This window comes from Cherax quadricarinatus, chromosome 8 (assembly GCF_038502225.1).
Source record: "Cherax quadricarinatus isolate ZL_2023a chromosome 8, ASM3850222v1, whole genome shotgun sequence".
NCBI classification, from domain to species: Eukaryota; Metazoa; Arthropoda; class Malacostraca; order Decapoda; family Parastacidae; genus Cherax; species Cherax quadricarinatus.
The window spans coordinates 46,550,613-46,576,737 of record NC_091299.1 but is presented as its reverse complement, the minus strand read 5'-3'; the positions used below and the strand labels follow the sequence as shown (position 1 = coordinate 46,576,737).

The following is a 26,125-nucleotide window of genomic DNA, read 5'->3' as shown; positions in this document are numbered from 1 at the left end:
CAGTTATGTAAGTTTATTTATGTAAGTGCTTTCGTAAGTGTATTTTTGGGGGTCTGAAGCGGATTAATCTAACTTGCATTATTCCTTATGGAAACAAATTCGTTTGATATCAGCACTCGAGCAGCCTTCTGGTATGAAATAAGTTCATATCCCGAGGTACCACTGTATGTGGAAGACAGTGAAAAGGTTAATAGCAAATGTTATTTCAATATTAAGATACTAGTAGGTGACCATTGAATGAGCCTTACACTGTGATTATCCGACTTAAATTTTTCTAGTGCCCACATTGTCCTGGTTTTGGGGTTTACATGTTGACTTTTTATCATTATCTTTTATGTAATTTATTGTCCTTGTGGTATGTTATGAATAATTGTTTTATTAATAAAGAACAATCTAACCTGACCTAATGGAAGTAAATTGAGAAATTTGCTGCAAACCATATGTAAGAAAACCTCGTAGAATTTGTGAGGACGAGTTACTTTATTAATTGTGGTACATGAAATCTGCCTCTAAAGGAGAGAAAGGGCATGTTGTATGGTTAGGTTATGGACTGACTTCAAAGAACTGGTCTTCTGTCTAGGGTATGTTTTCATGACTTTTTGTACTTTATATAGGCACCTTTCCTTCACCTTTTGTACTTAACAAATTTGAAGGGCTTCCATCAGAAACTCCTACTTCTGTATCAAATTCCAGACAGTCTGTTGTCTCTGTTGCTCTTGTGATTGAGGCAGAGGTTCTTGCAGGGCCATCTTCTACTCTGAGTTCAGCTTCCCAACATTCTTCTCTGCATTCTGCTCCTCCTTTCTCAGGACATCTGTCCTATATGTTCCTCTAGCGCCACTCCAGAAGTTTAAAATTCCTTCCTCCCCACTTCCCAGTGAATGTTATAGGTCTTTCCTCTTTGAACTGTGGATTATCATGCAATTGTAATTTTTATCTCAAAATTGATCACATTTCTTAATTGCTGTTTAGGACCTAGAGGAAGTAATTTCTCTTGCATCTCAAACAGGAACACTCGTCCTAATAATTTTTTTTTTTTTATAGTTTTCTGGCAGTTTAACCTCTACTAAATTTTCAAATATCGATTCTAGTTACTATCTTCCAGACACTTTGACTTGGTAGAGAGAGACTACAATGTTACTTTGCTGGTTCATCTTGTGCAAGAAAGGTATAAAGTACTGACAATATGTAAATTAAGACACACGTGCAACATTTGGATATCTTTATTATAGACGTTTTGCCATCCAGTGGCTTTATCAATACAGATTCTAGGACATAATTAGAAGACAGTAGAACTATATACTAAAGATGAGGTAATCGGTCCATCGTGGTGGAGAATCTACCACCACGATGATGTAAACACTAACTCAGAGGCTGAGGGACTGATTACCTCATCTTTTGTATATACGTAGTTCTACTGGCTTCTAATTACAGTGGACCCTCGACCAACAGCATTAATCCGTTCAAGAGGGCTTGTCGTTGGTAGAGTTAATTTTCCCCATAAAAAATAATGAAAATAGAATTAATCCATTCCCCACACCCCAAAGTCTGAAAAAAAAAAAAAATTTACGTGAAATATACATTTCCTCATATGGAAAGGAATGGGACATGAAAAATAAACAATAATTAAATGCCACTTACCTTTATTGTGGAGTTGTTGATGAGTGATGTGCCAGCAGCAGGGGAAATTCAGGATTGTCTAATGCTTGGAAGGAGAATCCCCTTCCAGAAGGACTTCATTTCCATCATAATTCTTGCCCTTTTTAACACAGGCTTGGCACTAGAAGCTGTCTTGGGACCCATGTTGGCTTATTTAGTGGTTATAAGCGCTAGAAATAGTGGAATTATCCAAACTGTATGGGAGGCACACCTGGAAACCAACTGCAAGAGCTTGTAAACAATGCCACACTGACTCGTGGAGTGGCTGGGCCTGCTCAGGCTGCGCTCCGGGCACGTTGACACGTTCTGGACAAACGTCGTTGGTTAAGTTTTTCACTGTTGGTTAAGGCATTTTTTCTACGGCAAAAAGCGCCGTTAGACAAAATTACCGTTACTTAATGCCACCGTTAGTTGAGGGTCGACTGTATGTCTTAGAATCTGTATTGATAAAGCCACTGGATGGCAAAACGTCTGTAATTAAGATATTCAAATGTTACACATGTGTCTTAACTTACACTGGTTCATCTTGTTCCATCATTCTTTTGGACACCTTGACATGTTGGCTCAGGAAAGTGCCTACCAGTGGAGGCAGTTCTGAGTCCTTCCTGATTGTTGATGAAAGGTCTGGAGTCTTCTGCAATTAATTACCCTGCTACTCTATCCACTTATGATTGGCCTGTTTTAATGTCAAATTTTTATCTAGGTCTAGCTGTAGATTTAATGTAACTGCAATGGTTAATGTAGGTTAATGATGTTTGACCCTTTACTCCGTGAGTAGACAAGTTGCATGTACTGGCAAGTTGATCAGCAGGCCACTTCTGGAAACTTGGAGGCAATGGCAGATGGTTTGGAGAGGGTGTTGTAAGTATTTTGGAGAGGAGGGGCAATTGGTGTAGCAGGGAGTGATGTAAGAATTGGAAAGATTAGTCAGGTGAAGGGATTAAAGTAGTGGTGTGGGACTACAGTGTTTCTAACTGATGGGGAAATAATGGGAAGGGGTGCTGAGAAAAGCTTTCAGAGTAAAGGGGCAGTGTAGTAAACAGTTTTAATAGCTTTCCTTTTTATTTTTTTAATTTCAGAAGAGAACTACACAGACTAAACTTATCTCTGGAAAGGGTAAAACGTGTGGTGGTGGAAGCAGCAGCAGTTTAAGGGCTCACATTCTGGCTGCTCGACAAAAAATGCAGGCCCAGAAAAGTGAGACAGATGAAGGGAAAGCCAAAGAGGAATCCAAGAATACTTCATTGGTAAATAAGTTCATTGTTCTATACAGTTACTTGATGAAATTTTATTATGGCAATTTGAGTCGATTTGACTTCTGTCACCTTCAAAATTTCTAGTTACAGCCTCTCCTCACTTAGCAACTTACTCGTTTACCGCTGCCTTGGACTTGCGATGGGCTCTTTGGCTAGTATGCATGCCTAAATAATGTATATTAGAGCTGATTTCCTCTGTTGTTTATTACAATATACAGAACACTGATGTATAACCATTTAAAAATATATCAATGTTATAAGTGGTGCAAAGGTGACAATAAAACAATATCAAAGATAGTCGACACAAACCTCCTACAATTATAGCATACTCCTCACTTAGTGAAGAATTCATTTACTGATGTGCTCTTAGGAATGGAACTCCATCACTGAGGAGAGGCTGTATTTAATCTTCTATTACCGGTTTCAATTTATTTTATTATTCCACCAATCTGTTTATAAAAGGAATGTTATCTGTTTGGCTTTTTTTTTTTTTCTAAATTTACTGCTACGGCATCTTGTTATCCAATGGTGAAGTGCACAGCTACTTAACCGGTAAATGGTCCAACATATATATACGTTCACTACCCCAGTGCCCTGAATATTTTGAAAAATAAATAAATAATTTTTTTTAATGAAAATAAAGAGCACACTTTTCTAAGTGTTGTAGGATTAAAAAAAAAAATTAGGGTCATTACTTACTGAGATGTGAAGCTGCAAAGTTGGCACTTAATGCTCACCTGACAGCAACATCAAGTCCTGCTGCTTGCACAAGTCCTCTTCAAGGGGGGCTCCTTGGCGTGGTGAAGCGGCTCTTGGTCTGAGGAATTAGACCTGTCGGTCTTCTTCCTCAGACCGAACCTAATTACCCCCCAATCTCCCCTCCCCTATCCCATCCTCCCCTTTTTCCTTTCCTCCTCCTCCTCCTCACCCCTCCCTTTTGCCCTTCCTCTTTTTGGCCTTTGGGATTTCTCCCACAGGCACGCTAGTTCCTAGGTAGGGGAAAGGATACCGGGGTCTATCCCATTCCGTTGAGGTTCTTGGCGGTGGCGTAGTTTGCCGTGGAATCAGGATCGCCTGGGGATGTCCCGATCCCTCTCCGGTATCCCGGAGTAGCTTTGGGTGTCTTTCGGGCGACGGGTGTATCTCTGGAAGCCACCTTTCGGATTCCGGGGGTGGTGGCCGAAGGAGGTATGCTTTGTGGCGGATATCCGGCCACCCTCTCTTTTGTCCACCGAGGTAGCTCGGCAGATGTGAGGTTGCTATCCCGGATTGTTAGTTTACTAGCATGATGGGTAGGGTATGGCACGGGTTCCATGCTGCATCTGCGCTACTTGCGGTGCTGAGGTCCTCTTGGGCGCGGAGGGAGATTTCTGGCCCTTTCATTCCTCCTAGGAACTATCCCTCCCCGGTCCCCCCTTTTTTTATTCTTTTTTATTTTTATTTTCTTTTTTTTTTCTTAAAAACGAAAAGAAAGAAGTAACCTAACCATGGCAGCCCTAGTCCATGAACCTACTACCCCCGGGCCCCTTCTTGATACCGCACCCCGTTCTGACCCCGCCTCGTCTTTGGACCACTCTTCAGACACTCCTAATGCCTCTGTACCTATTGCCGGCGCTGTTTCCTCACCTGCTTCAGGTACTGAGGCCTCGACTGACTCCTTTGATTTATCGGACCTTCGCTCTCCTCTGACTATGCTTCCGGCCTCTCCCTCTACGGTGCGGCAATTTTCAAATCGCCGACCCGTTCCACGTCGGACCAACTCTGGTCCCACGCCTAAACGCCAATGACAATTACCTGCTGATGATACTTCTCCACCTTCTCGTTCTTCTCAGAAATGATCGACACGTCCTTCACTACCTTTCCACGCTCAGTTTCAGACTGAACAATGGACTAAATTCTTCACTTTACGACCGACTTCCTCTACTGCCTATCTTTCTGACCATAGTATTGGCAAGGCACTCCTACGCCATGTTGGTAAAGATATTTCTTTTCATGCTCTTAAGAGCGGTACGTGCATCATTACCGTACAGAATGCTACCCAGGCTCATGAGCTCTCTCGTCTTTCCCATATCGATACTGTTCCTGTCACTCTTGAAAAACATCATTCCCTCAATTCTTGTAGTGGTACCGTCATTCTGCCCCATACCATAGTTCAACAAAATTTCCAGACATGTGGCACTGACATTCTTGAACAGCTGGAACTCCAAGATCTCCCAATCCTCAAGGTAGACACTTACGTTCTTCCTGCCCGCGGGCGGAGACGATACCCTAGCAATGTGACTCGTTTAACTTTTGACAGCCGAGAACTCCCATCCTCAGTTTATATAGCAGGACGTCGGTTACAAGTTCGAAAGGTGATCCCTACACCACAACAGTGTAGAAATTGCTGGCGATTTGGCCATCCAGTGAAATATTGCAGATCTATCGCCGAATGCCCAGTCTGTGGTGCCGATGACCATTCTAATACGTCTTGCAATTGATCTCCCTCTTGCCTTAACTGTCATGAGGCTCACCCTTCGTACTCTCGCCGTTGTCAAGTCTATTTAAACGAGCAGGAAATCCGTTACCTCAAAGAGACAGAAGGTCTCCCTTATGCCATGGCAGTTTCTCATCTCCGCCTCCAAGGGAGACTCCGTGTTTCTTATCCCGTGTTTCAAAACGTCCCCCCACTTCTGGTATCCCATCTTCTACACCCACTTCTGTGGTTACCTCTCCCATAGTCACTCCTGTATCTAATCCTTTTGCTGTCCTCGGCTCAGACGTCCCTACTTCAACGCCTCAGTCTAATCTTGCTTCTTCGAGTTCTCTCTCACAAGCCTCGGTATCGACGAGACCTCGTACGACACCTCCTCCCAATCGTCCCTCTACTTCTCAAAAGTCAAAAAAAGGTCCGTTAACACCTCCTACCCATCTTCCACCTCATTTTACCCTCCCTGTCTTTGTCCCTGGTTCTTCCCCTCTCACTGGCTCAGTTACAAGTGTAGAGGTTCACCCTCCTCCTCGTACTGTACCTTCCTCCCCTGTTCCCTCCCAAGTTTCTTCCTCTTCTGCCACCTCCCAGGTTCCTGCCTCTTCTGTCCCCTGCCACGCTTCTCCAGTTCCCTCCACCCTTTCGACCCCCCCTCCCTTGGTACAGTCCAATACAGTTCCAATCTTTACTCATCCTCCCCCTACCATTTCCAATATTGTCTCCCATACGACGTCTCTGAATTCCGAAACACTTGAAGCAATCTCTGAATATATTGCAGAGACCAAACCATCAATGGACACTGATCCACCTTCCGCTCTTTCTCCCTCCTCTGCTCCATCTGCGCAACTCCTTTCTTCACAGCGCACCGTTCCTTCGCTGCTTGAACATTTTCCACTGCCTCCGCATGTGGACTTTTCTAACCCCTCTAGTCCGTAGGAACCCTTACCTGCGGATTTCAAGTATCTTTATCATTGCCAATCATGGCCTATTTATAGTGGAATATACGCGGCCTCGGGTAATCGGGGTGAGCTTCAGATGTTACTCTCCCAGTTTGCCCCTGTTGGTGTTTGCTTACAGGAACCAAAATTACACTGCTGTTATTTCTCACATCTCAGGCTATAATTTATTGTATTCTTCAGATCCTTTTCCTGATGGGGCCTTTAATGAAAGTGCCCTTCTTCTACGCACTGATATTCCGTACCATCAGCTATTTGTTCATACTTCACTGCATTACACAGCAGCCCGTATCCACTTACATAGGTGGTATACGCTCTGTTCTTTATATCTCTCTCCTTCTCGGGCATTATCTATTCCGGATATTGCCTTCCTTGTTTCGTCATTACCGCCACCGATTCTGTTACTTGGTGATTTTAATGCCCACCATTTCCTCTGGGGGGGTCTCACTGTGATTCCCGTGGAATTCAGTTAGAGGCTTTTCTTGCCACCCACCCCCTCCATGTTTTAAATACAGGTACTCGCACCCATTTTGATCCTCGGACTCATACTCTCTCTTGCATCGATCTCTCAGTCTGCTCTTCCTCCGCCGCATTAGACTTCACTTGGTCTGTTCTCCCGGACTTACATGACAGTGATCACTTCCCAATAATTCTTACTTCCCCTTCATATTCGCCACCTCTTCACACCCCATGCTGGCAATTTAATCGGGCAAATTGGAACCTTCACTCACACCTAACTGTTTTTAAAGAGGTTCCTTCTTCGTCCTCCATCGATGAGCTTTTACACCTCTTCTCGTCCTCCGTTTTCACCGCAGCTTCTCATTCTATACCCCAAATTTCGGGCAGGCATTCTCAGAAATGCGTGCCTTGGTGGTCTCCTGCTTGTGCTCGTGCAGTACGTTTGAAACGCGCTGCATGGGGCAGGTACCGGTACAATAGAACCACAGAGCGACTCCTTGATTTTAAACAGAAGCGTGCGATCGCTCGCCGTGTCCTCCATGATGCTAAACGCACTTGCTGGCGAGATTGTCTCCACCATCACCTCTGCTTCCTCTGAGTGCAGTCTGGAAAAAAGTACGAAAACTGAGTGGTAAATATTCTCCTGACCCGGCTCCTGTTCTGCGGGTTGCCGGTGTTGATATAGCAAACCCACTAGATGTTGCCAATGAAATTGGCAATCATCTGGTCCGTATTTCTCAGGGACTCCATCTATGCCCCTCATTTCTTTCCTCAAAGTCTGCCAGAGAGTTAGCACCCTTGGACTTTTCTTCTCTCAGAGAAGAACAGTATAATGTGCCTTTTACACTTCATGAACTGGAGGCAACACTCTCAGCTTGTCGATCATCGGCAGCTGGGCCCGACGACATTCATATTCGTATGCTACAACATTTACATCAGTCAGCCCTTGCAGTCCTATTACGCCTTTACAATCTTATTTGGTCACAAGGAGTTCTTCCACAGCTGTGGAAATCCGCCATTGTTCTCCCTTTCTGCTAACCAGGCACTACGGGACATGAAACCTCCCACTATCGTCCCATTGCTCTTACCAGTGCAGTTTGCAAAGTAATGGAACGCCTAGTAAATAGACGTTTAGTGTGGTATTTAGAGACGCACAACAGTCTCTCCACTCGTCAATATGGCTTTCGTAAGGGACGTTCTACCATAGACCCCTTACTACGCTTGGATACGTATGTTCATAATGCCTTTGCGAATAACCACTCAGTTATTGCCATATTTTTTGACGTTGAGAAGGCATATGACACAACTTGGAGGTATAATATTTTAGCCCAAGCCCACTCCTTAGGCCTCGAGGCAATCTACCATCCTTCCTTAAGAACTTTTTAACTGACAGGCATTTCCGTGTTTGGGTTAATAATGTGCTCTCCCCGGACTTTATCCAAGCTGAAGGTGTCCCCCAGGGATGTGTTCTGAGCACAACACTTTTTCTCCTTGCTATTAATGATTTGGCCTCTAGTCTTCCATCAAATATTTGGTCATCACTCTATGTTGATGACTTCGCTATTGCCTGTGCAGGCGCTGACTGTCACCTCATTACAGTTTCTCTCCAACATGCAGTCGACCGTGTTTCCAATTAGGCCACCACACGTGGGTTTAAATTTTCCAGCGCTAAAACCCACCAAATCACTTTCACTAGACGCTCTGTCATCTCCGATCATCCTTTGTACCTCTATGGCTCCCGTATCCCTGAACGTGATAGTCAAGTTTCTGGGCCTCCTCTTTGATCGTAGGTTATCCTGGAAACCTCACATTACCTCTCTGAAGGCAACTTGTCACAGCCGGCTGAACCTTCTTAAAACCCTTGCTCATCTTTCATGGGGAGCTGATCGTCGAACCCTCCTTCGCCTTCATTCCACCCTTATTTTATCGAAACTTGATTATGGTGACCAGATCTATTCAGCGGCATCTCCTGCTACTCTCTCTAGCCTTAACCCCATTCATCACCAAGGATTACGTTTATGCCTTGGTGCTTTTCGCTCTTCCCCTGTTGAGAGCCTCTATGCAGAAGCGAACGTTCCATCCTTATCCGATCGCCGTGATGCCCATTGCCTGCGCTACTATGTACGCTCTCATGATCTCCGCAATCCTTCCATTTATAGAATGGTCACTGATATTAGTAGACATTCTTTATTTGTTCGCCGCCCCTGTTTACTCCGTCCCTTCTCTCTTCGCCTTCATTCGCTCTTGTCTTCTCTTCAACTACCACCTTTCTATGTACATGTAGCATCTCACTTTTCCCTACCCCCCTGGGAAGTTCCAGCTGTTCGAGTCTGTTCTTTCTCCCTCCCTTGCTCAAAAGCCCAACTGTCTACAGTCGCTTCCCGCTCTCTTTTTCTTGAGCCATTGCTGTTCTTTCTCCCTCCCTTGCTCAAAAGCCCAACTGTCTACAGTCGCTTCCCGCTCTCTTTTTCTTGACCACTTTCACTCTCATGCCATTGCTGTACACAGATGGCTCTAAGTCTTCTGACAGCGTAGGATTCGCAGCAGTGTTTCCGGACAGCGTCGTACAAGGGCATTTACTATCTTCGGCTAGTATTTTTACTGCTGAATTATATGCCATCCTTACAGCACTTATCCGTATTGCATCTATGCCTGTGTCATCATTTGTGGTTGTCTCAGACTCCCTTAGTGCTTTACAGGCTATACAAAAATTTGATACACCTCACCCCTTAGTCCTCCATATCCAACTTTGGCTACGCCGCATCTTTACCAAGCATAAAGATATTGTTTTTTGTTGGGTCCCTGGTCATGTTGACGTACAGGGCAATGAACAGGCAGACACTGCTGCGCGGTCAGCAGTACATGACCTACCAGTTTCTTATAGAGGTATTCCATTTACGGACTATTTTGCTGCAATATCTTCCCACCTTCACACCCGTTGGCAACAACGTTGGTCTACTATGCTCAGCAACAAACTTCAATCTATTAAACCGAGTATAGGTTACTGGCCGTCTCCTTATCACCAGTGTCGAGGTTGGGAGACTACTCTCTCCCATCTTCGCATTGGCCATACTCGTCTTACTCATGGATATCTCATGGAGAGGCGTCTTGCTCCTCTCTGTGAGAATTGCCAAGCTCCATTATCAGTCAGCCACATTCTGTTGGACTGCCCACTTTATCAACGAGCACGCAGAATTTACCTCTGTCATCGTCTTCGCTCCGCTGCTCTCTTTACCTTCCCTTCTCGCTGATGGACCCACCTTTCATCCGGACTCTCTCATTGACTTTTTGACAACAACTGACTGACTTCACAAATTCTGATACCTTCAGCCCTTTCTACTTCAATCTCTTGCTACCCTCTACCCCCGTACTATGCCCTGCCCCGCTGTTTTCTGTAACCTGCTGATCATCCCCCCTCCCTTCTGCCATCCAATACCCTTGCTTCCTTCCCTACCCTGCAGCGCTGTATAGCCCTTGTGGCTTAGCGCTTCTTTTTGATTATAATAATAGTCAACTGGTGTGGGTCGCATCCTGGGGGACAAGATTAAGGACCCCAATGGAAATAAGTTGGAGAGTCCTCAATGACTCGCTGACTTTCTTGGGTTATCCTGGGTGGCTAACCCTTTTGGGTTAATTGTTTCTCGTTAAGCCACACCAACAACACTCTCCACATCTTTGAGTAGTTCAGCTGACGGTGCAGCAACAGCTGATGGTAGTGCAGCAGTAGCAGCAGCTGACCGTGGTACGATAGTATTTCAATTGTATTTCTCACCCATTTTACCATATGGTTGGCACTAGAAGCTTTCTTTGGGCCCGTGGTGGCTTAGCAGTTACAAGCGCTATAAACAATGGAATAATACAAAATGTATCGAATGTATGCATGAAACCGACCACTCTGGCTTGTAAACATTGACGGCAGGGCACTCAGGCTGGACGGTCGGGTTCGGGACGAATCATGTTGGGCGAGTTTATCGTTAGCCTGGCCAATATTTTTATGCTCAAACTCTTCGTTGGGCGGATTTAACGTTATGCGATGCGTTTGTTAGCCAAGGGTCCACTGTATTTAGGCATGCATCCTGGTCAGAGAGCCCGTTGTAAGTCTGAGTCGTCAGTAAATGAGTACGTTGCTGAGTGAGGAGAGTCTGTACTGTGCTTGTAGATATAAGGCATAATGAGCATGCCTGGAAAGTAATAAACATTTTCATTTCTTCAGGAATCAGACATGACGACTTTGCATCGTGTGTAATTGCTGTTGGTTCATGAGTGGCTCTGAGACTGAGAGAGACAGACACAGACAGATAAGCAGAGACAGAGCTAGACAGACTGACAGGCAGATACAGTGACACGTGTTTGTGTAACATTGTAAACAAATGAAGCCAAGGCAGTGCACGATCATCAGATGTCACTCCACTGCTGCGCTCTCAGCATTGGAGCGACACTCATCTTGCACCGTTGTATATATTTCTAGACAATAGTATGTGACCAAGGCAGGTGAAAATGTTGACCTGTTGGTGTATCTGTGGCTATTTGAGCACTATTTCAGAACTTAATATTGTCAGAACAAACATTGGCTATGAAATCACAAGAACTATTACAAATTGTAATTATCAGAACATAAAAATTATATAAATTAAAAAGAGAAAAAACAAGGTACATCGGCAACATTTCTGCAAGCAGCAGGACTCCATGTTGCTGTGAGGCGAACATCCAGTGCCAAATTCGCGGTCTTTATTTCGGTAAGTACTGACCCTAAAAAATTTTTTTTTTTTTCCTCAAAATATTCAAAGTGCTGGGCGAGAGAACATAGATCTATGTTTGGACAGTGAAAGGGTTAAAAATGCAGTGTTAGAATGCAGGGCAGAAGTTTGTGGCTATAGGAGGGTGGGTGTAGGAGGAAAGAGGATTGATTGGCAGAATGATGAGGTGAAGGGTGTGATTAGAGAGAAAAAGGTAGCTTATGAGAAGTTTTTACAAAGCAGAAGTGATAAAAGAAGGGCAGAGTATATGGAGAGTTAATGAAAGGTGAAGAGAGGGGTGGGGTGGGAGTGCAAAAGGACATTAAATGATAGTGGGAGAGGCATTGTCAAGCAATTTTACTGAGAATAAGAATAAATTTTGGAGTGAGATAAATAGGTTAGGAAAGCCTAGGGAATGAATGGATTTGTCAGTTAAAAAGAGAGTAGAGGACTTAGTAGATGGGGAGCTGGAGGTATTGGGTAGATGGCAGGAATATTTTGAGGAGCTTTTAACCCTTTCAGGGTCCGTCCCGTAGATCTACGGCTTTACGTTCAGGGTCCAAACCGTAGATCTACGTCATGAGCTCAGCTCACTCTGATAAACTGTGAGTGGTAAATTTGGGCCCAGATATGAGATAATATGTCTGTGGTATGTGTGCACCACATAAAACAAATCCTGCATCACATTGTGTATAATGAGACAAAAAAAACGAGACCGTGATTTTTTATTAAAACAGAGTTTGCAGTGTTTTTTCGTATGTTTTTTTTATAGTTGTATTTGTGATTTCTTGGTCTCATTTGATAGAATGGAAGACATTACAGAAATAGAGATAATTTTGATTGGCTTTAGCACTGGAAATGGCTTGAAACTGAGCTCAAAGTGGCGGAAATGTTAAATTTTTGCCGATGTTCAAGAGTAAACAAACGACCTTGCACGTCTACATTCACAAATGTGGTGATGATATTTATACAATTATTACAATATTGCATAATAGTAAATCTTCTATTTTTTGGTGTGAGTAAAAAATAAAAATGGAATTTATTTGTAAAGCCTCAAAACATAACTAATGAACAGAGGAAATGTTAGTTTAGTGCCAGGAATACCTACATTGTTTATTCTGGACCCTATTTTGAAGTTGGAATATTTTGAACTTTGTGTTAAATTTTCCAAATTACCAATTTCCGGTCAGTTTATTTTGTAGTTGAAACAGTTGACTTGGCTATTTCTTGTGCTCAATCGATAGAATAGAAGTAATACTAGTGAAATAGCTAAGAATTTGGTCGACTGGAATAATGTAATTGGCCTAAAATGGGAGTCAAAGTTGGCAAAATCACCTATTCGTAAATATCGCTGACACATCAAAATTCACGAGAGCATTATTTCGTCAATTTTCCATCAAATTTCGTACTTTTTGTTTTATTACATTCACAAAAAGATTCTCTACCATTTCATAGGTAAAAATAACTTTTTTTTTTTTTTTTTTTTTTAACCCTTTCAGGGTCCAAGGCCAAAATCTGAAGTCACGCACCAGTGTCCAAGAAATTTTGAAAAAAAAAAAAATTATTTTTTCTTACAGAATTAAAGAGCATATTTTTGTGAAGGTAATAAAACAAAAAAAATTAGAATCTGATCAGTACTTACCGAGATACAGTGCCAAGAAGTTTGTAGAAAATGATGTGGTGGCGGCAACATCGACGAATTCCACATACGCGTATTATATTATTTTGTTGTTTTAGTTGTTTTTTCTTTTCTTTTCCAATTTTTTTCTATTCCTACTAACATTTGGGGCCTGAGAGACCAATACTGTATATAATTTATATATATAAACTCACTGTATTGAACACAATAACCGCACTAAAGTTATTATCATATTATTGTTTACCACTGTTGTTTATTACAATAAACATGCACAAATATTGTATAATACTAATGTTCTATCATATATTTACATATTTACAATCACTGGACATGGTTTTAGAACTGCTGGAGCTTGTGGAACTCCTTGAAACAAGGCACCATGCACAGAGGCACCTTACATTCCTCACACATAAACCGAGTGTCTTTGCGTCTTTGTTGCCGTCGTTTTGTTTGTGCACAGACAATGCATCTCTTCTGAGCAAATTTCTTTTGAGTTGAAGGAAGCTGTATTATGAAATGATCACCTTCTCTTCTCAAACGCTTGGGTATATTGTGATGAATTCGAGGACCATGTTGTATTGCAGGTGTTGTTACCTGGTACTTCATTATGAGTTGTCTGACAACAGACAAACAAAATTCACCATACGGTGGTCTGTTACCAGTCTTTATTTGGTACATATTATATGCATTCAGCATTGAAATGTCCATGAGATGGAAGAAAAGTTTCATGTACCACTTGTAACTCTTACGAACACAGTCAACAAAACCAATCTGCATGTCACACTTGTCAACCAAGCGCATGTTTTGTGTATAATCAATCACTGTCACTGGTTTTCGAATACGTTCATTAGTCACTCGATCAACTTTGCCACTGTCTTGCATTTCATTACGGTGAATGGTTGTCAACAATGTGACATCTCGTTTGTCATGCCACCGTAATGCCATGATGTCATTGGCAGTAAACACCTGCACGTCATCACCACGAACACCTGCGTTGAGCCTGGGCATATGTTTACGATTAGAACGCACTGTGCCACACACATCTGTCTTGTTCACTCGCATGAAATCACTGAGTAATGGGCTTGTGTACCAGTTATCGGTATATAATGTATGGCCCTTACCAAGATAAGGTGCCATCATGTTTCTCACTACGTCACCTGATATACCCAATAACATCTTGGTATCTTTCAATGTTTTACTACCCGTGTATACAACAATATCCAACACCAGGCCACTGTCACAATCACAGAGTACAAACAATTTTATACCAAAGCGGTTCCTCTTGCTCGGTATATACTGCTTGAATGACAGTCTACCTTTGAACAAAATCAAAGACTCGTCAATTACAAGATTCTTGAATGGATAAAAGTATATCCTGAACTTTTGTTTGAGATACATGAAAACATTTCTAATCTTGTATAACCTGTCACTTCTGTCAGGCCTGGTTTTGTCAGAGAAGTGCAACATACGTAAGAGTAAGATAAACCTGTTCACTGGTATTATTTCACTGAAGGATGGGGTACAAATTAGCCGATCTGTGGACCAGTATGCTTTTATATTATGCTTATAGACGTGAGGCATAAGCATTATTGTTGCAAAAAGCAAATACATTTCTGCAACAGTCGTCTCTTTCCACCTGTGTAGTCTTGACTGTGGTGATAAGATCGTATTTGCCATGGTGTACTGAAAATACTTATTACTTTCCCTGACAATAGTTTCCATCAATGGCTGGTCAAAGAATAATTCAAAGAATTCCAGTTCATTGGCCGTGGTTCCAAGGGGACAGGTAGGTAGAATTCCACTTTGCGAGTCATCAAAGTGGTGAGGGCTGGGAACAAAATTGGGATTTTGCTGCCAATCCCAGATACGGTTTGCTGGTGGATACTGGACATCATAGGCTGGTTGTACGGGTGGTTGTGGCGGGCTGGTGGGTGACGCTCCGCTTTGTCCTTGAACTGATGAGTCAGCAGCGTGGGTTCCCGCGTGGCACAGCGAGTCACGCATGGCGGTGCCACTACCACCACCAGCCCCACTAACACCATCCACTGATGTCTGTGGCCCATCCATGCCAAGTGTAGCCACATCATCCTCACTATCACTACCTAAAACGGGTGTAGGGCCACGGGATGTACTCCGAGATGTACTACGGGATGTACTCCGTCCCCTGGGCATAGCATAGGGTACACTACCCGAGCGCATGTGGCGGCGCACATACCGACGCTTCACTGGTGAATATGTTTCCTCACTATCACTACTCGAATGATCGTCGAGCGCAATAAAATCACAATCCACGTCAGAATCATCGTCATTACTGAAGTCAGAGGCCAGGCCACGGGAAAATATTAGTTTTCTCTTACGTTTAGGAACAACCGACCGTGAGTCACGAGTGCCCACACCAGAGGTAGAAGGTCGAGGATCGTCGGGGTTTTCTGCACTATTATCGATATCCTGGTCATTATTTTCGGTCACTAACTCATCAAAGCCGTAGAATTCGTCTTCATTTCCACTTCCATCAGTGTCAGAACTATCAGACAGGAAGAGGAGAGTCCCAATTTTCCGGGGAGTGAGAGCTGACTTGCGACGAGACATGGTGAACAAGGGTGACTGAGCCGGCGTTCCCACAATGCTATGCAGGCGCCTAGATTTTTTGTTTATGGCGCACACCTACCGCGCAGACCCATTCTCTCATATGTAGGCCTATGAGCGCTTTCGCGCTAAATTTGACGGCGCTAGAATTTTGGCGTAGATCTACGGTTTGGACACTCACCGACCAGCCGTAGATCTACGGGACGGACCCTGAAAGGGTTAAATGATGATGAAGATAGGGAGGCAGTAATTTCATGTGCTGGCCAGGGAGGTATAACATGTTCCAGGAGTAAAGACCTGGATGCGAGTGTGGGAAAGGTGCATGAGGCCTTACATAGAATGTAAGGAGGTAAAGCAGCTGGAACTGATGGGATCGTGACAGAAATGTTAAAAGTAGGGGGCGATATAGTGTTGGAGCCGTTGGTATTTTTGTTTAATAAATGTATGAAAGAGGGGAAGGTACCTAAGGATTGGCAGGGAGTGTGTATAGTTCCTTTTTGTAGAGAGAATGGGGATGGGATTAAAAGTATAAAGGGATAAGTTTACCGAGTGTACCAAGTAAAGTGTATGGTAGGGTTATTATTGAAAGAATGAGAGGTAGGACAGCAGGATTGCAGATAAACAAGTCTGCTTTAAAATGGGTAGGGAATGTGTAGATCATTTTTACATTAAAGCATGTATGTGAACAGTATTTAGATAAAGGTAGGGAAGTTTTCATTACATTTATGGATTTGGGAAAGGCATATGATAGTGGATAGAGGAGCAATGTGGCAGATGTTGCAAGTATATGGAATAGGTGGTAAGTTATTAAATGCTGTAAAGTTTTTAAGGATAGTGAGGCTCAGGTTAGGATGCATAAAAGAGGATGATTACTTCCCAGTAAAAGTAGGTCTTGGATATGGATGTGTAATGTCACCATGGTGGTTTAATATATTTATAGATGGGGGTTGTAAAAGAAGTAAGTGCTAGGGTGTTAGGGAAGGTTCGGATTAAATTATGGGGAATCCAATACAAAATATGAGTTGACAGTTACTTTTTGCTAATGATTCTGTGCTTCAGGGAGATTCTAAAGAAAAGTTGCAAAGGTTAGTGGACGAGTTTGGGAGGGTGTGTAAATGTAGAAAGTTGAAAGTAAACATAGATAAGAGTAAGGTGATGAGGGCATCAAATGATATAAAGAAAAATTGGATATCACGTTGGAGAGAGGAAGTATAGAAGTGAATGTTTTCAGATATTTGGGAGTTGACTTGTCAATGGATGGGTTTATGAAGGATTAGGTTAACCATAGAACTGATGAAGGAAAAAAGGCAAGTGGTGCATTGAGGTATCTGTGGAAACTAGAAACGTTATCCATGAAGGCAAAGAAGGGAATGTACATGGGTGTGAAGTATGGGTTGTAATTTCTGCAGTGAGGAGGCAGCTGGAGGCAGTGGAGATGTCATGTCTAAGGGCAGTGTGTGGTGTAAATACTATGCAGAGAATTTGTTGTGTGGACATTAGAAGGTGTGGAGTTAAAAGTATTAGTCAGAGGGCTGAGGAGGGGTTGTTGAGGTGATTTGATCATTTAGAGAGAATGGAAAAAAGTAGAATGACTTGGAAAGCGTGGGGTGGGGGGTTGTCCTCGAAAAGGTTTGAGGTAGAGGGTAAAGGAGGTTTTGTGGGTGAAGGGCTTGGACTTCCAGCAAGTGTTCGTGAGCATGTTAGATAAGAGTGGATGGAGGAGAGTGGTTTTTGGGACCTGACGAGCTGTTGGAGTGTGAGCAGGGTAATATTTTGTGAAGGGATTCAGGGAAATCTGTTAACCAGACTTGAGTCCTAGAGGTGGGAAGTACAGTGCCTGCACTTTAAAGTAGGGCTTTGGGATATTGGCAGTTTGAAGGGACATCTAACCTGTCGTATCTGAGCACCTCTGCAAAGAGTGATTATGTATGAATGATGGTGAAAGTGTTGAATGATGAAAGTTTTTTTTTTCCTTCAGGTCACCCTTCTTCGCTGGGAGACGGCTGACATGTTGAGAAAGAAATAAAATATATTACTTTAAAACTTGACATTTTGGATAGTTTCCAGACATAATGGAGACAGGGAGCTCACCAAGAATGTAAATGAACTGCTTGGTGCATTGTGACTGTTAGTTTCAGATGGGGGGAGCTGTATAGTGAGTTTTGATCATAATTTGAAATGTCTGTACTAGCGGAATGCCATAAGGCGAAATGCCGTAAAGCAGGGCACTACTGTAGTCATTTAACTAAATGAAATTGCTGGCCTACAGATGTCTCATAATAACAAAAAGACTATCAAATGAGCTGAGGTAGTTAACTCTTAGTTTGTAAATAAAGGTAGTAACTCTTAACCTAACTCGGTAAAACCCTTGTGGAAACAAAATAAAGAAGGGGGGAGAGAGAGGAGGGGAAGGGTGGAGGAAGGGAATAGAGAAAGTGGTTTGTATGTCTTGATGTAGTGTTGGGGTGAGCATAACATTTATGAAGGTACAGGTCGGCCATCACTAATCCATCATTGGGACCTGTGATTTGCCGGATTAGTGAGTTTGATGGATTTCGGAGTGATTAGGTTAGAATACACTTAATTAACCTGTCAAAAGAGTCTGCTACATCTTCCTCATTTTCATCACTGCTTTCTCCTCCACTGGCTTGCAGCTGTGGATTTACAACCATCTGCACAATTTCTGAGTCGGTATAGTGATGGCATTTGTGTCGGTATAGTGATGGCATTTGTGTCGGTATAGTGATGGCATTTGTCGGTACAGTGATGGCATTGGAGTCGGCTTAGTGATGACATTGGAGTCGGCTTAGTGATGACATTGGAGTCGGCTTAGTGATGACATTGGAGTCGGCTTAGTGATGACATTGGAGTCGGCTTAGTGATGACATTGGAGTCGGCTTAGTGATGACATTGGAGTCGGCTTAGTGATGACATTGGAGTCGGCTTAGTGATGACATTGGAGTCGGCTTAGTGATGACATTGGAGTCGGCTTAGTGATGACATTGGAGTCGGCTTAGTGATGACATTGGAGTCGGCTTAGTGATGACATTGGAGTCGGCTTAGTGATGACATTGGAGTCGGCTTAGTGATGACATTGGAGTCGGCTTAGTGATGACATTGGAGTCGGCTTAGTGATGACATTGGAGTCGGCTTAGTGATGACATTGGAGTCGGCTTAGTGATGACATTGGAGTCGGCTTAGTGATGACATTGGAGTCGGCTTAGTGATGACATTGGAGTCGGCTTAGTGATGACATTGGAGTCGGCTTAGTGATGACATTGGAGTCGGCTTAGTGATGACATTGGAGTCGGCTTAGTGATGACATTGGAGTCGGCTTAGTGATGACATTGGAGTCGGCTTAGTGATGACATTGGAGTCGGCTTAGTGATGACATTGGAGTCGGCTTAGTGATGACATTGGAGTCGGCTTAGTGATGACATTGGAGTCGGCTTAGTGATGACATTGGAGTCGGCTTAGTGATGACATTGGAGTCGGCTTAGTGATGACATTGGAGTCGGCTTAGTGATGACATTGGAGTCGGCTTAGTGATGACATTGGAGTCGGCTTAGTGATGACATTGGAGTCGGCTTAGTGATGACATTGGAGTCGGCTTAGTGATGACATTGGAGTCGGCTTAGTGATGACATTGGAGTCGGCTTAGTGATGACATTGGAGTCGGCTTAGTGATGACATTGGAGTCGGCTTAGTGATGACATTGGAGTCGGCTTAGTGATGACATTGGAGTCGGCTTAGTGATGACATTGGAGTCGGCTTAGTGATGACATTGGAGTCGGCTTAGTGATGACATTGGAGTCGGCTTAGTGATGACATTGGAGTCGGCTTAGTGATGACATTGGAGTCGGCTTAGTGATGACATTGGAGTCGGCTTAGTGATGACATTGGAGTCGGCTTAGTGATGACATTGGAGTCGGCTTAGTGATGACATTGGAGTCGGCTTAGTGATGACATTGGAGTCGGCTTAGTGATGACATTGGAGTCGGCTTAGTGATGACATTGGAGCCGGCTTAGTGATGACATTGGAGCCGGCTTAGTCATGACATTGGAGCCGGCTTAGTCATGACATTGGAGCCGGCTTAGTCATGACATTGGAGCCGGCTTAGTCATGACATCTGAAATTATTCTATCCGAAATTAGTACCGGATTACTGATCTAACCTGATAACTGATTGCTGGATTAATGATGGCCGATCTTTATTTAGGGAAGCCAGTTAGCTGGACGCAAGTCCCGGAAGTGGGAAATACAGTACCTTCACTCTGAAGGAGGGGTGGGGTTGTTGTACTTGAGAGGATCATTTTAATTGTCTGTGCATTTCTGACAAGACTGTTGTTACATGAGCAATGCAATGGTGAATTTATATAATGTGCAATTAAAATGATTGTTTCACTATAAGGATATAAACAAATATCAATTCCTCCGTCAGAAAAGTTCTTAGACTAATTTTCATGCATTGAAATTTCTGTGAAAAAGGAAAAAAAATTAATCTTTTTGCATTAGAGAATTGTTAATACATGTACCTCTACTTTCAAGATACAGTTGTTAATAGCTAGTCATTTTACTTTGGCACTCCAAGGTATGAATGACTAGATTAAGAAAATGCTATTATTGATTAGATTCATATAGTGTCAGTTTCCAGGAGGAAACATAAATGTAAGGTAGTTTTAGATGTGTAAATCTTTTTGATTAGGTAGAACTTTATTTTATTTTTAGGAATCTGCACATCGGAACAAGTTCTGTATCATCGTTGACAATTGCCAGCAGAAAGAGAATGAGCCATCTAAAAAGATCACAAAGCATCTCCCTCAAGATGGTAAGTTAAGTCGAGGTTCATCCAATAATTATTATTATAGAACTTTATTACAGCCCATTCTTCCTTTCAGATGATGGGTACATGAATGTAGTGTAGAGAAACATCAATCCGTTTTGTTATTATGTACACTTTGCCCCTACTTACGAACCTGATGTGTTCTTGACAATAATTGCTAGTGTTCAGATCTTAAAAACTGTTCTTCTGCACTATCACTCGTGTTATAGCCCGAGATGTGTTCCATGATGATATTCTGTATTCAATTTTATTGTATTTTTCAGTGACATTAGTTCCTTCTATTCCCTGTTCTTCCCATTCATTATTCCTTTACTTCTCTCTCTCCCACTCTAATCGTATTGGGTAAGTCTACATGGGCATTAGCAACAGTGATTGCTTCCTTCTCTCCCATTGTATCTGACAGAACGTTCTATACATGTGCTCGTACATATATGCTCACTTATGTTGATACTTGTAATGCTGGGTCACCGTAATGCAGTGGTGGGATTTGTGGTTTGTGCCTAGGGGTAGAGGGAGGTCACTTCATGGGGAGGGGTGCTGCTCTTTGATTGGTACTTGCCTAAAAACCCAGTATCATTTTTGGCATAAATAGTGAATATTTCCCCTTACCGAGTATACCAGGAAAAGTGTACGGTAGGGTTATAATTGAAAGAATTAGAGGTAAGACAGAATGTAGGATTGCGGATGAGCAGGGAGGTTTTGGAGTGGGTAGGGGATGTGTAGATCAGGTGTTTACATTGAAGCATATATGTGAACAGTATTTAGATAAAGATAGGGAAGTTTTTATTGCATTTATGGATTTAGAAAAGGCATATGATAGTGGATAGAGGAGCAATGTGGCAGATGTTGCAAGTATATGGAATAGGTGGTAAGTTATTAAATGCTGTAAAGAGTTTTTATGAGGATAGTGAGGCTCAGGTTAGGGTGTGTAGAAGAGAGGGAGACTACTTCCCGGTAAAAGTAGGTCTTAGACAGGGATGTGTAATGTCACCATGGTTGTTTAATATATTTATAGATGGGGTTGTAAAGGAAGTAAATGCTAGGGTGTTTGGAAGAGGGGTGGGATTAAATTATGGGGAATCAAATTCAAAATGGGAATTGACACAGTTACTTTTTGCTGATGATACTGTGCTTATGGGAGATTCTAAAGAAAAATTGCAAAGGTTAGTGGATGAGTTTGGGAATGTGTGTAAAGGTAGAAAGTTGAAAGTGAACATAGAAAAGAGTAAGGTGATGAGGGTGTCAAATGATTTAGATAAAGAAAAATTGGATATCAAATTGGGGAGGAGGAGTATGGAAGAAGTGAATGTTTTCAGATACTTGGGAGTTGACGTGTCGGCGGATGGATTTATGAAGGATGAGGTTAATCATAGAATTGATGAGGTAAAAAAGGTGAGTGGTGCGTTGAGGTATATGTGGAGTCAAAAAACGTTATCTATGGAGGCAAAGAAGGGAATGTATGAAAGTATAGTAGTACCAACACTCTTATATGGGTGTGAAGCTTGGGTGGTAAATGCAGCAGCGAGGAGACGGTTGGAGGCAGTGGAGATGTCCTGTTTAAGGGCAATGTGTGGTGTAAATATTATGCAGAAAATTCGGAGTGTGGAAATTAGGAGAAGGTGTGGAGTTAATAAAAGTATTAGTCAGAGGGCAGAAGAGGGGTTGTTGAGGTGGTTTGGTCATTTAGAGAGAATGGATCAAAGTAGAATGACATGGAAAGCATATAAATCTATAGGGGAAGGAAGGCGGGGTAGGGGTCGTCCTCGAAAGGGTTGGAGAGAGGGGGTAAAGGAGGTTTTGTGGGTAAGGGGCTTGGACTTCCAGCAAGCGTGCGTGAGCGTGTTAGATAGGAGTGAATGGAGACGAATGGTACTTGGGACCTGACGATCTGTTGGAGTGTGAGCAGGGTAATATTTAGTGAAGGGATTCGGGGAAACCGGTTATTTTCATATAGTCGGACTTGAGTCCAGGAAATAGGAAGTACAATGCCTGCACTTTAAAGGAGGGGTTTGGGATATTGGCAGTTTGGAGGGATATGTTGTGTATCGTTGTGTGTATGCTTCTAGACTGTTGTATTCTGAGCACCTCTGCAAAAACAGTGATAATGTGCGAGTGTGGTGAAAGTGTTGAATGATGATGAAAGTATTTTCTTTTTGGGGATTTTCTTTCTTTTTTGGGTCACCCTGCCTCGGTAGGAGACGGCCGACTTGTTGAAAAAAAAAAAAAAAAAAAAATTCCCCTTTTGTCTAAGTTTGCTAACACTCCTTGTTGATGACATGATGCTGCTCCATGAAATTTGTAATCTTCCGTCTCATCACTCTTTTGAAGATTTTTATGATGTGCGAGGTTAGGGCTACTGGTCTGTAATTTTTAGCTAGTGCTCTACTACCTGGAGGTGGTGAAAAATGGTGCAGATAGCTCAGGTGGGTGGTGGTGGTAATGGTAGAGATTGTACAGGTGGGTGGTGGTAATGGTAGAGGTAGTACAGGTGGGTGGTGGTAGAGGTAGTACAGGTGGGTGGTGGTAGAGGTAGTACAGGTGGGTGGTGGTAGAGGTAGTACAGGTGGGTGGTGGTAGAGGTAGTACAGGTGGGTGGTGGTAGAGGTAGTACAGGTGGGTGGTGGTAGAGGTAGTACAGGTGGGTGGTGGTAGAGGTAGTACAGGTGGGTGGTGGTAGAGGTAGTACAGGTGGGTGGTGGTAGAGGTAGTACAGGTGGGTGGTGGTAGAGGTAGTACAGGTGGGTGGTGGTAGAGGTAGTACAGGTGGGTGGTGGTAGAGGTAGTACAGGTGGGTGGTGGTAGAGGTAGTACAGGTGGGTGGTGGTAGAGGTAGTACAGGTGGGTGGTGGTAGAGGTAGTACAGGTGGGTGGTGGTAGAGGTAGTACAGGTGGGTGGTGGTAGAGGTAGTACAGGTGGGTGGTGGTAGAGGTAGTACAGGTGGGTGGTGGTAGAGGTAGTACAGGTGGGTGGTGGTAGAGGTAGTACAGGTGGGTGGTGGTAGAGGTAGTACAGGTGGGTGGTGGTAGAGGTAGTACAGGTGGGTGGTGGTAGAGGTAGTACAGGTGGGTGGTGGTAGAGGTAGTACAGGTGGGTGGTGGTAGAGGTAGTACAGGTGGGTGGTGGTAGAGGTAGTACAGGTGGGTGGTGGTAGAGGTAGTACAGGTGGGTGGTGGTAGAGGTAGTACAGGTGGGTGGTGGTAGAGGTAGTACAGGTGGGTGGTGGTAGAGGTAGTACAGGTGGGTGGTGGTAGAGGTAGTACAGGTGGGTGGTGGTAGAGGTAGTACAGGTGGGTGGTGGTAGAGGTAGTACAGGTGGGTGGTGGTAGAGGTAGTACAGGTGGGTGGTGGTAGAGGTAGTACAGGCGGGTGGTGGTAGAGGTAGTACAGGCGGGTGGTGGTAGAGGTAGTACAGGCGGGTGGTGGTAGAGGTAGTACAGGCGGGTGGTGGTAGAGGTAGTACAGGCGGGTGGTGGTAGAGGTAGTACAGGCGGGTGGTGGTAGAGGTAGTACAGGCGGGTGGTGGTAGAGGTAGTACAGGCGGGTGGTGGTAGAGGTAGTACAGGCGGGTGGTGGTAGAGGTAGTACAGGCGGGTGGTGGTAGAGGTAGTACAGGCGGGTGGTGGTAGAGGTAGTACAGGCGGGTGGTGGTAGAGGTAGTACAGGCGGGTGGTGGTAGAGGTAGTACAGGCGGGTGGTGGTAGAGGTAGTACAGGCGGGTGGTGGTAGAGGTAGTACAGGCGGGTGGTGGTAGAGGTAGTACAGGCGGGTGGTGGTAGAGGTAGTACAGGCGGGTGGTGGTAGAGGTAGTACAGGCGGGTGGTGGTAGAGGTAGTACAGGCGGGTGGTGGTAGAGGTAGTACAGGCGGGTGGTGGTAGAGGTAGTACAGGCGGGTGGTGGTAGAGGTAGTACAGGCGGGTGGTGGTAGAGGTAGTACAGGCGGGTGGTGGTAGAGGTAGTACAGGCGGGTGGTGGTAGAGGTAGTACAGGCGGGTGGTGGTAGAGGTAGTACAGGCGGGTGGTGGTAGAGGTAGTACAGGCGGGTGGTGGTAGAGGTAGTACAGGCGGGTGGTGGTAGAGGTAGTACAGGCGGGTGGTGGTAGAGGTAGTACAGGCGGGTGGTGGTAGAGGTAGTACAGGCGGGTGGTGGTAGAGGTAGTACAGGCGGGTGGTGGTAGAGGTAGTACAGGCGGGTGGTGGTAGAGGTAGTACAGGCGGGTGGTGGTAGAGGTAGTACAGGCGGGTGGTGGTAGAGGTAGTACAGGCGGGTGGTGGTAGAGGTAGTACAGGCGGGTGGTGGTAGAGGTAGTACAGGCGGGTGGTGGTAGAGGTAGTACAGGCGGGTGGTGGTAGAGGTAGTACAGGCGGGTAATGGTAGAGGTAGTGCAGGTGGGCAGTGGTGGTAGAGGTAGTACAGGCGGGTGGTGGTAGAGGTAGTACAGGCGGGTGGTGGTAGAGGTAGTACAGGCGGGTAATGGTAGAGGTAGTGCAGGTGGGCAGTGGTGGTGGTAATGGTAGAGATAGTGCAGGTGGGCAGTGGTGGTGGTAATGGTAGAGATAGTGCAGGTGGGCAGTGGTGGTGGTAATGGTAGAGATAGTGCAGGTGGGCAGTGGTGGTGGTAATGGTAGAGATAGTGCAGGTGGGCAGTGGTGGTGGTAATGGCAGGGATAGTACAGGTGGGTGGTGGTACCAGCTAAATATTTCTATATCTGAATCCATGACCTCATCACTTTTGAAGCTCGGCAAGCAGTGACCTCTACAACGTAAGGCATCAAACTTTATTTTTTTTACTTTATTTATCCATGAACCCCATCTTTCCCATGTTATTCAGCTTTTGTCATGAAATTTGCATGTAGTGTCAATTTCAGGAATGTGACCCATGCAATATGCGATGATTCCCTGTACATTGGTAATGTAGGCTGTGTTTTAAACATGTACATATGCTGGAGTGGGATATTTAAAAGTTTGGGCAGTGTTCCTTAAAAAAAAAAAAAAAATTAATTGAATTTAAACATCCTTGAAATGTTAATGATAAACTGTTCCATATTTTGAGTTCTTTATATAAAAGACCAGAGATTCTTTGTAGGTTGAGCTAAGAACTAAAACATTGATGATGAAATCCTTATTTTGTTTCTACAGATAGTGAAATAGAGAAACTTTCAAAAAGTCCAGAAAAGGCTGTATTTGATGCTGGTTTCTTCAAAGTTGAGACTCCAGTTAAGAAAAAGGTTGTTGAAAAACAGTTTACTCCAGGTAAGATAATCTTAGATCCTGTGTATATTTACTTCAATTTTACATTGCTTTGTGGATATTCACAAAGTTCTTGCTGACTCCTTAGATTACTGGCCATCTCTTCTGCAGGTGGTGAAGATCTTACGGTAATCCTTAAAGCATAAAGGATTTCTTTTATTGGGGCAGTTCTGTAAGTAAAGTGTACAGCTGTTATATACACCAAACTAATTCTTTGTTAAGGAATGAAGGTTAATTTAGCTAATATAGTGGATCGTAGCAATGGTGTGTG

The 26,125-nt window shown here is 43.8% G+C and overlaps 1 protein-coding gene across 2 annotated transcripts in view; it reads left to right on the top strand.

Moving 5' to 3' along the window:
- Positions 1–2,715: 2,715 nt before the first annotated feature.
- LOC138852420 (uncharacterized) overlaps positions 2,716–26,125 on the top strand; it is an 80,700-nt gene continuing 57,290 nt past the window's right edge. The window contains exons 1-4 of one of the 2 annotated variants that reach the window (XM_070083054.1): positions 2,716–2,906; positions 20,490–20,589; positions 25,744–25,857; positions 25,966–26,015. In XM_070083054.1, coding sequence (XP_069939155.1) covers positions 2,841–2,906; positions 20,490–20,589; positions 25,744–25,857; positions 25,966–26,000 — 315 coding nt within the window. In that variant the 5' untranslated portion in view covers positions 2,716–2,840 and the 3' untranslated portion in view covers positions 26,001–26,015. Of the gene's footprint in view, positions 2,907–20,489; positions 20,590–25,743; positions 25,858–25,965; positions 26,016–26,125 lie in introns of those variants that run through there. The other variant, XM_070083053.1, reaches the window with a different exon arrangement.